Raw genomic sequence first — 18115 nt, forward strand, 5'->3', positions numbered from 1 at the left:
GTTCATTTGCCCGTAGAAGTGTGTTCATTTGCTTATTTGCCAGTGGAAATGTGCTTATTTGCCAGTGGAAATGTGTTCATTTGCCAGTGGAAATGTGTTCATTTGCCAGTGGAAATGTGTTCATTTGCCAGTAGAAATGTGTTCATTTGTCCGTAGAAATGTGTTCATTTGCCAACTAGAAATTCATTTGCCAACTAGAAATGTGTTAATTTGCTTATTTGCCAGTGGAAATGTGTTCATTTGCCAGTAGAAATGTTTTCATTTGTGCTTATTTGCCAGTAGAAATGTGTTAATTTGCCAGTAGAAATGTGTTCATTTGCCAGTAGAAATGTGTTCATTTGCCACTAGAAATGTGTTCATTTGCCACTAGAAATGTGTTCATTTGCCACTAGAAATGTGTTCATTTGCCACTAGAAATGTGTTCATTTGCCACTAGAAATGTGTTCATTTGCCAGTAGAAAGAAATGTGTTCATTTGCCAGTAGAAATGTGTTCATTTGACAGTAGAAATGTGTTCATTTGCTTATTTGCCAGTAGAAATGCGTTCATTTGCTTATTTGACAGTAGAAATGTGTTCATTTGCCAGTAGAAATGTGCACATGTTCCACTAAAAACGTGTTCAAAATCCACCGAAGTAGCGAGCAAGTTTGCTAGATAGCTGCAGTAGTTGCCGTGATAACCAAACAGACTTGCTTGTTTAGCTAAACAAACCATCAGTCCTAGCTTGCCATTATGAAAATCTAATTCAACAATGCCAATGTTTTTAATTAGACTTTTGCTTTCAAAAGCAGTTCAAACATAGAACATGTAAGAACTATAGCCATTGAATTCTACCATGCAAATATACAGCACGTTACAAGGAAATAATGCATGCTCTAGAATGCCCTTCAAGCCAATCAGAAACAAGTATTCAAGAATGCCATGGTATAATGCAGTATAAGGCTGTATGAGACATGGCATTATAAGAGGGGAGCATATGAGCAAGAACTGAACACAGTAGAGGGTGTGTTTCTGACATAGGGAGTGAACAGCAGGTCAGACATGGACAATTGAACTGTTGGATAATAATGCAATAAGCACAGAAAAGGACAAAATCCCCCCAAAATCCAAGTGTCAACTCCTACACACACTGGAGAATGTGCCAGAGCTACAGTTTAGGAAAGCAAAGTAGCTACTGTGCTAAATACAGTAGATGGAGCCCTGAAGGTTTTCCTAAACAAAGCTGTCTGCATAAAACCAAGCTTGCTTTGGTAAAGACCGATAACATGTTGGAAAACCAAAGCCGAATGTGGCTTTTGTTCATCCATTATTAAAAACAGGAGTACTTTCCATATCTTTTTTTTTGGAAACGTATCCATTTTTTATGGAAATTTTTGCAAATTGGAGGCGGTTATTGAATTTCGCAACATCCATGTGGGTTAGTATCAGTTTTTGACAAGTGTGTATTTTTCTAAATGTCTGCAAATCATATATTAAGTATAAAAATGATATCTGGAGACTGACCTCTATGTCTTGGCTGAAGTCCAGAGCATCTTCCCCTGCTCCCAACAGGGTGTGCAATACTCTCTGCTTCACCTGCTCCCACTGAACCAGCATGGACTCGCGGTGGTACTCCTCTGCCAAGAGGAACGTCTGACAGAAAACAAGAACATGTGAGAGAGAAAAAGAAAAATGTAACTTGGACAGAACAATTTGAAAGAATTTGAGAGAACCAGGCTAGGTTGCATAAATGGGATAGAGACCTTGTGATTTGTTAAAAATGGCTAACACTGCAAAACCTCTCGTCATGAGAGATATCTATGCACAATAAACACCTCCAATCACCACAGTCACCCATGCAGGTATCCTGGGGCCCCACACAGTGAAAGTGAGATCTTGGACTTGGGCGGGCTCTTCAAACTGGGTCACGCCCTGTGATGCCTGGGTGTGTGGAGGGATGGGATTGTGAAGGTAAATGGGTCTGCATTCATGGCTGGTCCAGATTTAGCCAAGAACAGATTAGACAAGAAATAGACAAGGTCTCTGGATTCTATCTCATTCCCACCGGGACAGAGGATGATAATTGGAACGGTTCCTAATTAAAGCCGCTCTGAAGTCATGCAGAGGAAACCATTTTAGAAAGATAATAGGCTAAGGGTTTAATCGGAACAAGGTGAGCAAATCATGATTGGCAACCGAGGGTATGGGTTTATTATTTTTATTCAAAAGTGTGAGACTGATTGAAAATATAGCGTACGTATTTGAAAATTAGGTATGCCAAGCTGTCAGAGAGTAAAGTTAGGAGATACAATCTATGACCGAAACATATCTGTCCCATCTATTCATCGGGTATGTAAAAGAAAATGTAAAACAACTGGGATTATTAGATGTGGACATGGGGTGCAATGAGGGTGTGGTCATGGCAACTAGTCAGAGGAGAGTGTGCCACCTACCCTGCGACGTGACTCCTCGATGGCAGAGAGCAGCGCATTGTCCCTCTCATTCTTCAGAAAGCCCTGGAAGGAGAGAAATGGCTGGAGGTTAGACCGAATCTAGCCTACTTTCCACTTGACCACACACACATACACGGCTCCTGCAAGACGCTAGCTGCAAGGGCTCCTAAGGAGAAGAAAGAACTATCATTATCGTGATCGCTGTGCTAAAAATGGGAGAAGCTAACAATCAGGGCGTAGCCCGTAGAAGCCTCCTCCAGACCTGACATTCTAAACATTCAGAAATAACTTCTGTTACATATCTTCTCAAGCGTTAAGACATTTTCATGCTCATTCTATACAGCTCCAGCCCATCTACCAATCCCAAACAGTTCAACAGAGCAAAAACCCAGAGCCCATCAAGGCATTTTACAGTTATTTCAACAGCCTGACTGATAAGCACCAGCCGATTAGACTCACAGCACCTGGCCCTTTGTCCCCATATCATCCCATTTTCAATTTCCTTAGGGAATAAACTCCAGTGGGCTGACATTCATCAGCATCTACATTCAACTGGCTAACATCATATACAAGTGTTGGAGGATGGATGCTTCTTAAAGACTAAAATGTACAATGTCCGTCTGCGGTCAAAATTGTGATATAGCAAGCATTTCAGTACCCACCAAAAATGGCAGTACTATTGCGGTTACAATACCTACACACCTAAAAGTGACCTCTTGTTTTCTCAAGTTAACAGCATAATGAGGTTAATGAGCAAATTTGCACACTGTAGACTGTGCTCATCACTTACAGAGTAAGCTAATTAATGTACACTTTGGAGGGCAGAGAAACAGCCTCCGCTCCCTTCGATGCACGAAGAGAAAACATTTTGTACCCAGAACAGGCAGAACCGCCCTCAGAGTAGAGCTGTAGGCTTGCACCAGGCAGCCAGAGTGGCAGGGGGAATGAAACTCACACACCCACACATACAGCAAAGATGTAGAACAGGGCGGTGGTGGAGGGGTCAATGCATCTAAATCAGGGTGGGGTTGACTATGGGCAAGAATAAGAGCTAGCTTACTGTATGCCAAATGGTGGTGATGAAATCATCCACAGATCCATTGTGGATTGTGAGTAACCAAAGCCAAGCCCATGACTTTGACGCATAGTGGCCACCAGCCTGCCACAATGACACAGATACCCTGATAAGACACTGACAGTCATCACAATGGATGTCACTCTCACTAAGCCCATCCTCTGTGATACTGGACAATGTCTTAATATAATCTAGGCTAAACACCGGCCACACCCTTCCAATGTGAGGACACTAACTTGCCCTAAAAATCAGATAATTTAGCCTATAGTTGCTTTCCATATTCCATAAGTCGGTTAAATAAGAGACAGTCTCATGCCTTTTAGAGAGGAATGACCTTTTATGCAGACGTGACATTTTCAAAGCTGAATAGGGTAAAGTCATACTTGAGTCTGCGATTAAAGGGGCAATCCAGTGCAAAAAGTGATTTAACTTCTTTAATGTGTTATTTTATTTTCACACTAGGAGGTTGAAATACCACTGAAATTGTAGAAATGATAATACCCTTTTAGAGCTTTTTGAATAAATAAAAAACGCCTGTTGAGGGGGAATAAAGTTTTTGGCCCAAAGCACATCACAATCTGATCTAATTAGTCTGACCAATGACCAGTAATATTTTATTTGCATATGTATGCTGCTACTTTGAAAGGGTAAGCAGTGTAGGCTCTAGACGATTAGACGATACTATACTCCAATCAGGGCTGAGTATGTAAATATATTTACATTTGTATCAACACGATCGGACTGAGCATTTCAATAGCCAAAGGAAGCTCATTAAAATAAATGGTCAAATCTATATTTGGAGCTATTTTCATGAAAAAAGTGATACATTTGACATAGTGATTTTAAAATATGACATGGGGGCTAAGGCCTGCAGGCACACATGTACACTTCCTCGTCTAACATTAGGAGATACTATAGAAATGTGAACATTCAGAAACGGCAGACTAGGCAACAAAAAAAAAGAGCAAAACTAAGCCTACAACAGGATATATAATAATATATAGCAGCCTATGCATTCTTTCAGATAATGGGCCTTTTCCTGCAAACCGTCTCAGTCTTGGCGCCCGTCATCTCCAGGACGGACGGAGCAGCATCTCCCTTCCCCCTCACAGCTGCTTCAGCACCACAGCCCTCCCCCTTGCCACAGGCTCAAACCCTCGCCCCTGTCTGTCCACTCCATCGCATCACCAGACATCAGAGTGGCAGCCGTCCGCGTCTTGACTGACAGCTATAAATTATCATTGACTTATTACTTCTTCAGCAGCCGACCGTCAAATGACAAGAGTAAATGCACAGTGCGGAGAGAGCCGGGGGGGGGGGGGCTTTTCAGTATCACAAGAGCACTAACTATCCTCTATTCAATAGATAAATCAAAAGGATGATTTCCTGCTGTATCTTGCCAATTACATTTCTTGCTCAGTCATTGTGCTGGGTCCTCCCATCCTCCTGTCGTCTGTGGCAGAGAGGAGCGCCCCCCTCAGGAGATTCTGCTCTCCATATGAAACAGGTTCTACCCAGTTTGCACCCTAGGAGCTGACAATGGAGCTATTTATATACCAGGAGAGCTCAGGTCATGTCTCCACACACAGCAAGACATACAAAGAGGAGAAATCTGAATAAATGTATACATTCCTAATGATGTGGCACTGTGTGAAGAATAAAACGGATAATGCGTTTCAGTCTATGGTTTCCAGTAAGCGAAGGGTCCAAAAGGGAGGGGGAACTTATCCGCATTTTCACCAATTAATGCATTTCCAAATAAACCTTAATTGAAATCATACACTGTAGGCCATCATTTCATATTTAGGCAACAATAGAAGCTGTAAACTCCATGAGTAACGCACAAAGAAGCTGTAAACTCCCTGGATCTTATATTCATGGCATTTATCCAGGAAAATATACATATGCAGTATGTAACCCAATATAGCCAGCGTGTCTGAATCTCTAGAACCTTCTAGATAATTGCATTGTCCCTCACAATTTGTATAGCGTATACTGCTTAGGTTTTGCAAGAACAGAAAACATTCACTATTGTTTACTAAAGTAGAACTCGAGAAAATAAAAAGGTACTGCATAGGAACAAATACACACGTTACACATGCTCCATAACACGATGCCGATACGTGTCACATACATGCGCACATACATGGCATGGCTCGGTCAAACGAGCAGTCTAAAGCAATCTACGGGTTCAAAAATGATGCATTTTTAATTCACTAATTATCGTAATTGTACTGTCTGCACATGATTACACCACCACAAACAGAAAGCATTCTATAACATCTTAAAATAAATTATCTGTCATCTGGATTTGTTAAATTCTGTTTCAACATTTTCCCTTAGTGTAATGCTGCTCAGCAGTTCCACAGAGAAAATAAAAAAACTACGTGTGACAGGTCAGTAGCTAAAAACCTGCAGCTCATCTTCATTTACTGTGAGACAATGAGTGGAGTACGGGAGGTGAAACCCCACCCTTGTGCCACCACTTCCTGTGTAGAGAATAAGCATTCATTTAAGTGAACACCACCATAATCATCTTTATCATCACCATAGTCACAGACAGAGTGACAGGAAGCAAGGAAAAGTAAAAAGAAGGTGACAGACAGATCTTCACACAGACAGAGCAGATGTATGAGCGCAGTGGGTCTGTGTGTGGATGTAATACTTACTCATGCTGTGGCTCTGCCTGCTAGGCAGGGAGAGAGAAGAGGCGCAGGTAGCCAGGCGTAGACAGACCTTTGCCTGACATTAAACACACTGCCCCATCTCTCCAGCTGAAGAATTGAGCCGGAGCCATTCTGGGGCGTTTTCGGACCCTCCGACGGGCTGGCATCGCAGATGCTGCACCTTCCTCACGCAATGTGGGCCACCGGTGTGAACCCAGATATGTACCACATGAAGGGTTACTGTAGGCTGTTTTATTGTTGGAGGACTGTACCAAGTCATCCCTCAGACACAGGGGGGGATCAAGGAGGAGTGATCACTCAACCTCACAGGTCTTCCCTCTCCATCAGTAGATCCTTCCCCGCCGCCTGCTTCTTTCCAGCATCCCTGCTGTCCTCTTCTCTCAGTACCACTCATTTCTTCCTTTTATACATATGCATCATACTCTTTTTCCCTCCTCCCCCAGCGCAATGCAATTAATGTAATGGATTTTCTCTCCCTCTGCTGATGGCTTCCGACATCCTGTCCAGAAAGTGGGCTAATAATCCTCTTAAGAGTCATGTTTAGTTAATGAGAAGGGTGCAGTGGCTTCTCAGGGGGGTATACACCGAGTCCACGGCTGCACAGACCAAGACACAGGCTGCACATGTGAAGCTATTTTCCCAAAGTCTGCTGTAGCAGCAGCTGCGCTTATCAGACTCTGTCAAGAGAATGCATGCCATCACTATAGCTGCTCTCAGAGAAAGAGGGGGAGGGAGAGACAGGAGGAGCAGAAAAAGATGGAATAGAGAAACAGAGCAGGAGAGAAATACTTCTCTGCCATTTTATCATTCCACTCTTTTTCCTCTCTCTCACTCCTATTCTATTTTCCTTTGGGTTTTATTCTGTCCATAGTTTCTCTTATTTCTTCCTCTTTCTCTCCATCCTTCCCTTGGTTATTTCTATCACCCCTTTCTCACCCTCAAATAGTTTTCTTTTGTCTCCATCCTCACTGATGCGACCCACATCAACACATACAGATATAACAAATGGCCAAAAATGCAGAGTAGGCTACATAAATGATATGCATTCGCAACCATGTATACTACAGACATCATTCACACCTCAATTCCTCTCTCTGAGCCACCCACATAGAGATAGAGGCTACGCCTCATCAGCATCCAGCTTTTCCTTTGTGTTAGCCAAGCTAACCCTTCAGCACATGAACATACAGTAAGTACTACACAGTGCAATCACGCTCAATGTAAAAAACACCACACGATATTATCACCAGTGCCTAGGCTACTGAAGAGACCAAGCCATGGATGCAGTGCAGACAATGGGGAGAATGTCAAATCAGTACCACCTCATATACTACATACAAGTATAATTTCCTGGCCTAATTGTCGTGATCAATGAATAGCTCAAAGGTTGGCAATACATAGGCTAGGTATGACAGATAGATTACTTAGCAATCAAGGAACACACAGTTTGTATTGTAACATAGGCTATTTGAGAAAAGTGAATTTCATTGTCCCCCAGTTTGAGAACAATCAATCTAATAGCTTTTCTGTACCTTGACTAACCTTTACAAAGGCTCCCTGCCCTTGAGGTTAACACATGAGCCACCAGTAATGTGAGAGTAATTGTGGCTTTATACAGCAAGGCCACATAGGTTTCCAAAACGCATGTCCCATTAATTGCCTATGAAAACTATCATGTGAAAAATAGACAGAAATACAACTATGCATAGTGGATAGGGAGTACAGTACAGTAGAAGGCCAGCCACTTCCCACTGTGTCTGGCCCAAGCACTCAACTGAGTCCAGCTAAAAGGGCCTGGTTAAATCCTGCCAAGAGGCTAAGTGCACTTCCAGTAAAACCAAGGCTCCACCCGGCGGGCCCACCACACGTCAGGTTGAAGATTATGGAGAGGGAGCACTGGGGTCATCAGAAAATGAGGAGATCAATACAACACCCCACTCATTCCTCGACTGTCTGTGGCCTTCCCATCCCCGCTCAGAGACCCACTCAGCCCATGTTAAAGGCCTAATTGGAATCATAATTTTCTTATGGTGTGGATGCAACCTCATCTAGAACAAGATAATCAATGCATTTGATCTTGCAATATTATCAACACTGATAAAATAAATATTGTAGTGTCAATGTCTTTTTACCCAGTTTAGAGCAAGAGAGAACATTGTATGTTATAGTTTGACGGTCTGGGAGTGGCCAGAGGATGGCAGCCTCTTCTAGGGCCGGAACGATACCAGTATCGTGATACCCGTTAGTATCGTGGCAAGGAAACAGAATACAAAATTGATTTAACTTCTTTCGGAAAACAGCCCTAATGTTGGAAACAAACATTATGTTGTCATCCAGTCACATGCTTTTATTTTCAAAGCTATAGCACACAATATTTTACATATAGCAGGTTTTTAAAGGACCAAAGAGTGTTTTCATGGAAAAAACATTGCAGTACTAGTATCGTCCCGGCCCTACAGTCTGAAGGTCACTAACACAATGGAATAACTGTTTAGTAATGGTGCTAAACATCTTTTTCTTATTATATTTCAACATACTGTATACTGACTGGAGATTATTCCCCTCCTCTTCTATTCCTCATCTGAGACTGTTCCCACTAAATAGCTTCAGATTTGCAGAAACATCATCCGTTGATGTAACACAATTGTCGTCAGGAAATGTACAGGAGATGTTGTACCCACTGTGACTTTTAAACCTACCCAAACCAGAAACTGTGGATAGATGGCAGCATTTGCGGGTAAACTGAAAGTGTGAACCACCGTATTTAACCATGGCAAGGTGACTGGGAATATGGCCAAATACAAACAGTGTAGTTAATACCGCCATAAGGCAATCAAACAGGCAAAACGTCAGTGCAGAGACATAGTGAAGTCGCAATTCAGCGGCTCAGACACAAGACCTATGTGGCAAAGTCTACAGACGGACGACAAAGGGAAAACCAGACACACTGACATCGTCCTCTCGGACAAACTAAAAACCTTCTTTGCCTGCATTGATGATAAAGTGCCACCGATGCGGCCCGCTTCCAAGGACAGTGGGCTCTCCTTCTCCGTGGCCGACGTAAGTAAGACATTTAACGGTGTTAACCCTCGCGAGGCTGGCAGCCCAGAGGGCATCCCTTGCCCCGTCCTCAGAGCATGTGCAGACCAGCTGGCTGGAGTGCTTACAGACATATTCAATATCTCCCTATCCCAGTGTGCTGTCCCCACATGCTTCAAGATGGCCACCATTGTTCCTGTACCCAAGAAAGAAAAGGTAACTGAACTAAACGACTATCGCCCCGTAGCACTCACTTCTGTCATCATGAAGTGCTTGGAGGGGCTAGTTAAGGATCATATCACCTCTACCTTACCTGACACTTCAATTTGCTTACTGACCCAATAGTCACAGATAATACAATCGCCATTGCACTGCACACTACCCTATCCCATCTGAAAAAGAGGAATACCTATGTAAGAATGCTAATCATTGACTATACCTCAACATTCAACACCATATTATCCTCCAAGCTCATCATTAAGCTTGGGGCCCTGGGTCTGAACCCCACCCTGTGCAACTGGGTCCTGAACTTCCTGACGGGCCACCCCCAGGTGGTGAAGGTAGGAAACAACACCTCTACTTCGCTGATCCTCAACACAGGGGCTCCACAGGGGTGCGTGCTCAACCCCCTCCTGTACTGTACTCCGTTCACCCATGACTACGTGGCCACGCACACTCCCAACTCAATCATCAAGTTTTCAGACTCCACAACGGTAGTAGGCCTGATTACCTACAACAACGAGACAGCCTACAGGGAGGAGGTGATGACCCCGGGAGAGCAGTGCCAGGAAAATAACCTCTCACGCAACGTCAACAGAAAAAAGGAGCTGATCGCGGACTTCAGGAAACAGCAGAGGGAGCACGCCCCTATCCACATTGATGGGACCACAGTGGAGAAGTTCCTGACCTCATCCAGAAGGCGAGGTCAGTACAGGTGCATCAAAGCTGGAACCAAGAGACTGAAAAACAGCTTCTATCTCAAAGCCATCAGACCATTACATAGCCATCGCTAGCCGGGTTCCACCAGGTTAACCAACCCTGCACCTTAGAGGCTGCTGCCCTTGGAATCACTGGCCACTTTAATAATGGAACACTAGTCACTAGGTTTGCACATTTTAGGGAATATTCAGAGGTGGAAACTTTCCGTGGGAATTAACAGGAATATATGGGAATTAACGGGATTATATGCAAATTAATATTAATACTACTTAAACATAGATGTTTTTGCATTGGATATATTTCCCATATCATCTGGAGACAGAAACATAAACCTTTTACCTTATCTTAAGTAGACAATTGCAAATGATTAAATCCTTCCAATTGAAAAGAAATACAAATTAGTTACGAATTGAACTTTAATTAAATGAGTTGACTCTTCACATGGGACAATTTCACTGAATAACAAAAGAAAGGGAATATTGAATGATCCCCAATGATCCATCGCATCCCCCAAAAACATTTTCAATATACATCTGTAAAATGATAACCTTAACTTTAGTTTCTAGACTGTCTTCCTCTCAGGCTTCCATGTCTTCTCCCTGGACCTCCTCAATGTCTACCCCTTGAACATCAGACTGGGGCCTCATCGTCACTGTCACTTTCCAACCTCTTTGAGGATGGCTCATTGTCAGGAGCAAAAAGCCAAAAATTTGCCCAGATGGCCACCAATTGTTACCATCTTGTATTGGTCAGAAATTGTTAACAAGTTAGAAATTATTTAAACACACTTTGCTGTAGGCTACTCTTTACTAGTTAACAACAAATCATGTCATGTAAAATATATTCACCCCACCCAGTATTGTAATCATAAATTACCAGAAAACATGTAAACCTCGGCTCATACACTGTAGTAGTGTGGGCTCAATAGCATCTCATTAGTGTGCAAGATCTTGAGAATCAGCTGTACATGTGATGTAAGCGAGCACTGTGCATGCAGAGGGTTGCAATTCCATTGAATTGAGAATAGTTTAACCTGTTAAGTCAACCCTCTACTTTTTCGAACATTCTGTTAAAAATCGCGCAACATTTCAGCGCCCTGCTACTCAGGCCAGGAATATAGTATATGCATATGATTAGTATGTGTGGATAGAAAACACTCAGACGTTTATAAAACTGGTTAAATCACGGCTGTGACTATAACAGAACATGCGTTTCATCGAAAAGTGCATGAAAATCTGATCACTGAAAATGGAAATATATATCCATGCGCGACTTCAAGGAATTGTTCAAAGTGAACCGAATTAAATGAGTCCGAGGTTGCAGTACCTACAGCTTCCACACGCGGTCTAGAGTCTTGTCATTTGATTCAGCTTTGATTCTTGGTCTAACCGAATCAAGGGAAGCGATTCCCTCCGGTCTCCGACCGGATGTTTTGGTCGAGCTCTCTCCAAGACATTTTTTCGAGACAGACACCTATAGAATTGACATCGCCTCCTGATGAATTGTATCGCTTATTAACGTGTACTAATACCTACATTTGCATTACAAAAGTATTTCGAAGTGTTTTGTGAAAGTTTATCGTCGACTTTTTGAATTTTAAAAAATGACGATACGTTATGAAACGCTATTTTTTTCCGTTTATCACACAGTCTTCATAGATCAATATCTAGGCTATATATGGACCTATTTAATCGAAAAAAAGACCCAATAGTGATTATGGGACATCTAGGAGTGCCAACAAAGAAGATGGTCAAAGGTAATGAATGTTTTATATTTTATTTGTGCGGTTTGTGTAGCGACGACTATGCTAATTATTTTGTTTACGTCCCCTGCAGGTCTTTTGGGGTGTTACATGCTATCAGATAATAGCTTCTCATGCTTTCGCCGAAAAGCATTTTAAAAATGTGACTTGTTGCCTGGATTCACAACGAGTGTAGCTTTAATTCAATACTCTGCATGTGTATTTTAATGAACGTTTGAGTTTGAACTAATACTATTAGCATTTAGCGTAGCGCATTTGCATTTCCAGAGCTCTAGATGGGACGCCTGCGTGCCAGGTAGGAGCAAGAGGTTAATCAAAATATGCCAAAAGACCTAGAATTGCCGTATGTGTATCCCACAAAAACATTTCACTGTTATAAGCTAACTTTTTTTGATGAATTTAAGCAAAATTCCCCAAATTCCAGTTCTTAACTTCCCATGGAAAATTTCCGGAAAAATTCCAGAAATTTACCAGAAAGTTTCTGATCCTTTGCAACCCTACCAGTCACTTTAATAATGTTTACATACTTATTTTTTTTATCTTATATGTACAGTTTAAGTCTGAAGTTTACATACACCTTAGCCAAATACATTTAAACTCAGTTTTTCACAATTCCTGACATTTAAAAATTCCCTGTCTTAGGATCACCACTTTATTTTAAGAATGTGAAATGTCAGTAATATTAGAGAATGATTTATTTCAGCTTTTAATTATTTCATCACATTCCCAGTGGGCCAGAAATGTACATACACTCAATTAGTATTTGGTAGCATTGCCTTTAAATTGTTTATCTTAGATCAAACATTTCAGGTAGCCTTCAACAAGCTTCCCACAGTAAGTTGGGTGGATTTTGGCCCATTCCTCCTGACAGAGCTGGTGAAACTGAGTCAGGTTTGTAGAACTCCTTGCTCGCACACAATTTTTTCAGTTCTGCCCACAAATTTCAATAGGATTGAGGTCAGGGCTTTGTGATGGCCACTGCAATACCTTGACTTTGTTGTCCTTGAGCCATTTTGCCACAACTTTGGAAGTACGCTTGGGTTCACTGTCCATTTGGAAGACCCATTTGCGAACAAGCTTTAACTTCCTGACTGATGTCTTGCGATGTTGCTTCAATATATCCACATAATTTTTCTCCCTCATGAAGACATCTATTTTGTGAAGTGCACCATTCCCTCCTGCAGCAAAGCACTCCCACAACATGATGTTGCCACACCCGTGCTTCATGGTTGATGTTCTTCGGCTTGCAAGCCTCTTTTTCCTCCAAACATAACCGTGGCCATGATGGCCAAACAGTTCTATTGTTATTTCATCAGACCAGAGGATCTTTGTCCCCATGTGCAGTTGCAAACTGTAGTCTGGGTTTTTATGCCGGTTTTGGAGCAGTGGCTTCTTCCTTGCTGAGAGGCCTTTCAGGTCATGTCGACATAGGACTCATTTTACTGTGGATATACAGTGGGGCAAAAAAGTATTTAGTCAGCCACCAATTGTGCAAGTTCTCCCACTTAAAAAGATGAGAGAGGCCTGTAATTTACATCACAGGTACACTTCAACTATGACTGACAAAATGAGAAAAAAATTCCAGAAAATCACATTGTAGGATTTTTAATGAATTTATTTGCAAATTATTGCCCCACTGTAGATACTTTTGTACCCGTTTCCTCCAGCATCCTCACAAGGTCCTTTGCTGTTGTTCTGGGATTGATTTGCACTTTTCGCACCAAAGTACGTTCATCTCGAGGAGACAGAACGTGTCTCCTTCCTGAGCAGTTTGACGGCTGTGTGGTCTCATGGTCTCTATAACAGTCACAGATCAAGAGAACACTGGACAGGGTTTGAAACCCACTAATATGCCATGTATTTGGTTCTGAACAGATCACATCAATGGGTAATTCCATAATATGAAACCAGTAAAAGTATGGTTGTTTCTGACCTCTGATAATTATGACAATGTCCACAAATATTTGTCCATGTTTTTTTTTCAAATCGCTAGTCATGAGTCTGAGGGCTTAGAGCCCAAATTCGTGTAAGCAATAACTATCTTTATCCGCAATTTGGAATACCATCATTCCTACTAAAAATGTTCTGAGAAATTAGCCCTATTGACATTTGACCTATTTCAACTCTAAATATATTAACATGTGGTAGTTATGAATCTTATTAATGCTCTATTAAATGAATTTTTTATCAGTTGAGGCAGAGCAATTAATCCAATTCTGATGCAAGCAAAATTCCTCCGTTGGACGATTAAGAATCAGAAGGGAAAATCAGGAATCCTCCAACCAGGATTTCTGGAAATTTTACAACCCTACATAGTCACCAATTTGAATCAAATAGGCCGAAGATAATTAAGATCAAAGGATGTTGTGTTAACTTTTGTGAATGCATTTAAACATCAAACTCAGCATTTCAGGCAGTGGGTTTGATATAGGCTACAGAATGATGAGTAGAGATTTGGACACTATACACGTGTCAGACATCTTTCCCTCGACAGAAAACATTTCTAATCCTCCCACCAGCAAGAGACTGCAATGATCCTCCAACAGAATCCATCAGCCTTTTGCTTATTAGCATAAAAATCATTACACAGTAAACCTCAGCTGTGACATTAACAGAACCAGATATGAATCCGCCAGTTTGACTAAAAGCATAATCTATAAACCATTAATTACCATCACCTGCCTGGCTGCCCTTGACTCTGAAAAACAAAAAAGTGAAGGTCCTGACATACAACAGGACAGGTGTGGATGGAAAAAGTAGCCCAAAAGCTCAAACAGCCCCACAATCGTAAAGAGAGTGTGAATACCTGGATGTCAGTGTCCTTCACTGGCTCTAGAGGTTCAAAGGTGGTGGCAGCACTCAGGCTCTCCAGACGCTGGGAGATGTGGAAGATGTCCAGGCCTCTGGACCCAAGGAGGATGGACCTACAGGGAACAGAGGAAACAGCTAATTCCATTTGTTTTGTAGACTATCCTCTAGAGCCCCCCATACTCAACGGGCGAACCGAGGTCTGGTTGGGCTTCGACCCCTGGTATCATATAAACACACATAAGACATGGAAAGATTTGTAGAATTGCAGGAAAGTATCTTAAAAATGCTACATTTTCTCTCCGGCAAAAAGAGGGGTGTGAACAGTTTGGGGTCGCATTGGTTGCGAGGGTTGGGTTCGTTACTACGCCGAGAAATTAATTTCTATCTGAACCTTCGCCATCTAGGACATTTGTGTGACTGGACCTCCTCAAATAGCACTTGAGGACCCCTGCTCTATAGGGCATGAAGTAAGTTGAATGCAATGCAGAACATAACACAGAGCTAAACATCTCTAACATAAGATAGCTCCCATAAACTTGATGTCCCAGAGTACAAATACAGATGACAATGTAAGATGAAACATCTGCCCACTATCTCACAAAATAGTGACAAGATCACGTAATTGCAAGCAGTCATATGTATTGTCATCTGAATAATAGCCAGTCATAATGATGAGCTTTGTGCAGGTAACATCAAAATCTTTACTACCCTCAGACTCATTCGTGACAGGGGAAATCATAAAATAATAAAAGAGACGTTTATTAGAAAAGGACCACACTTCAAATCTGATTTGAAATAATATCAGACTATGAAGATCATCTCTACAATGAGTGTGTTTACATGCACATAATTGGATATTAAACTGATTATAGCATTAGTCATGTAAACGCCTTACTCTGCTTATCTTAAATAGTCCTACGGTAATAATCAAAGTAAGCATAAGCCGATTTAAAACACCTGATTTTCTGCACAATCTTTTCGAAATTATTAGGACATGATAACAGTTTCATCTGCGTTCCAGTGGTGTATTTGATCTGCACATGTGCCAGCACCAGGCAGAGCATGCTTCCTCTTATGCACAAGTGAAGTGAGTTTGGAAAAACTGAAAGTATGCATCTTAGAAATAGTAAACATACAAACTTTATATGTCCAAACTCAGAATCAAATAGTCTTCACAAAATAACAAGTCCCATTAGTAGCCTGATTTCAGATGTGTCCATATAAAAAGGATTATTAGAGAAATTGTGCTTCTTGCAAAGAATGTAAACTTTTAAACAAACTATTATATTAACCTGACTATGCACAATCATTATTGTGTGCATGTAACAGTGCTCAATAAGAAAATATCAGTGACTGATACCCAAGAGAGAACTTACGCTTTCACGTCAGCAGCGTCTTGTGATGTTCGAGTTAAGGTGCGGGAGCGTAGCCTCTCTCCAGCCTGCTGGATCTCCTGAAGGTTCCTCTCAACATGAGGAAGCTCAGACACGGCCTCAGTCTCTGCTGCAAGCTGCTCTGCCTGCTGCAGGAGTTCTCCAAAGCCCTCCGCTTCCATGGCAACCACTGGGAGTCAAGAGGCTGGATTAAAACAAATATAACTATAATTGGTTAAATGGCATGCAGTCTTCATGACTCTAGCCTAACTATTAAAAATACTACCTAGTCAAACCATTACTCTGTTCCAGCTGGCTGATAGGAGTTATTAGATCGGTTCAGTTTGGCATAGCACAGAGAACAATGAGAGAACAATGAGAAAATATTTTAAATAGACAATATGGCAGCCTACACATTGTTGGATGACTTCATGGAGCAATGTTTTGTTTTTTAACTTTATTGACAGAGCGTTTTCTAAAGCATTTGTTGTCTTCTTCCAAGTTGGGAATTGAGGAAGTAGGCTATTGCCAAGTTAAGGTTGGTCGAAAATTCTCTATAATACACCAACAAGTACCTAACCTGTAAGTAAGGCTGAGTTAGCCTGTAACAATCTGACTTCTAGCTATCCTAATCCTAGCTGGGAACATGTCATTTAAACAAATCAGTGACTGTCTGCTGTTTAGGCCTAATGACTGATTCCAGATATCAATCATTCCAGATACCACAAAACATTCTTGATGAAAACTTTTTTACTTAAAAATAATTAAAGGCTGTATGTAATGTGTATGTACTTATGTTGTCCGGACCAGGACTGATCACTGGACTGGTTCTATATAAATCAGTGTTTATTAATCTGTCACGGGCCACACCATGTACAAACTAATCTTACCCTTTTCCCCAGTCGTCAGAAAATCGAACCCAACGCGCGCATGCCCCCTTAGCACGATTAGCTATTAAGCTAACTTGCTATCGTGGTGAGCCTCTTACTACGAATAGATTTTGATATGACTGTCTACAAAAACTTAAATACGAATTACACATTTTATGCCATCAACATTAAAATAAGTCATTAATTTAGCTAACGTTAGACAGGTACAACGGAAAGCACGTTAGCAAACTGGCTAGTGTCATGCTTGGCAAGGACAGACCGCGTACTGATGAATGGTGCTAGTATCAGCTAGCAGGATAACTACAATAACTAGTATCATTCCTTGCTAGTTATAACGCGTATTAGCTGGGCAACTTACAAGAAGCCTAGATAGCAAATGATCCTTTCCCTTGTTCCACAACTAATAGTTATAACAGTTATTTTGCGCTTATCTCATTTTTCACCCCCGTCGTACATACATTTTACCCCGGCACTTCTGAGGTCTACGGTGATTGGATGATGTCTCGTTTTCCAAAACGACATTGCGCTTTTTACTTGTGGGCAGCTCTCTGCCGCCACCTGCTGCGCCGGAGTGTAATGGAGGTGGTAGATCGAGAAGTCACGCAACCTTGTGCCTATACCGTCATCATGAAGGAGTGGGATCTCAGCCTCCAACCCAACCCCCCTTTTGGTTGAGTCTGCCTCATCCTCATTAGGGATGGGGACAAAATTATCATGTATTGCAATTGTCATTTTTCAATCCCTTCATGTGCTTGCATAACTGACTTGCCTAGTTAAATGAAGGTTAAATAAATGAATACAATATGCCTTTTTTATAAAGTGTGACAGGCCTGCTATGCCTAATTGGTAACTAAACACCCAAAAAGTAAAACACTCCTCAACCTAATCTACTATTAATCACTCATCTCAAAGCAGTGTTGACATGCAGGTTGAACGGTGTTAGAACAGTTTATTCACGTGTCACTCCACGCTACAATGCGTGCGCATCATTTTCGTGATGTTGGCCAACCCATCTATACATAAACAAAAACGTAGTGGAAAAAGGACAATTAGGCACTTAAACTTATGCATGACAGACCTGTGTGTAGTATTTAGATTTGCATTGAAG

General features: G+C 41.6%; 1 protein-coding gene across 12 annotated transcripts in view; it reads right to left on the bottom strand.

The window, feature by feature from the left end:
• The window catches only part of nup93 (nucleoporin 93), a 52809-nt gene that overhangs the window by 15857 nt on the left and 18837 nt on the right, over positions 1-18115 (bottom strand). For 4 of the 12 annotated variants that reach the window (XM_052465718.1, XM_052465715.1, XM_052465719.1 and 1 more), the window contains exons 2-5: positions 16121-16322; positions 14740-14857; positions 2432-2494; positions 1503-1631 (exon numbers count right to left, since the gene is read on the bottom strand). In XM_052465718.1, coding sequence (XP_052321678.1) covers positions 1503-1631; positions 2432-2494; positions 14740-14857; positions 16121-16299 — 489 coding nt within the window. In that variant the 5' untranslated portion in view covers positions 16300-16322. Of the gene's footprint in view, positions 1-1502; positions 1632-2431; positions 2495-14739; positions 14858-16120; positions 16323-17365; positions 17590-18115 lie in introns of those variants that run through there. The other 8 variants (XM_052465717.1, XM_052465712.1, XM_052465716.1 and 5 more) reach the window with 5 other exon arrangements.

Source organism: Oncorhynchus keta, chromosome 17 (genome assembly GCF_023373465.1).
Source record: "Oncorhynchus keta strain PuntledgeMale-10-30-2019 chromosome 17, Oket_V2, whole genome shotgun sequence".
Classification (NCBI taxonomy): domain Eukaryota; kingdom Metazoa; phylum Chordata; class Actinopteri; order Salmoniformes; family Salmonidae; genus Oncorhynchus; species Oncorhynchus keta.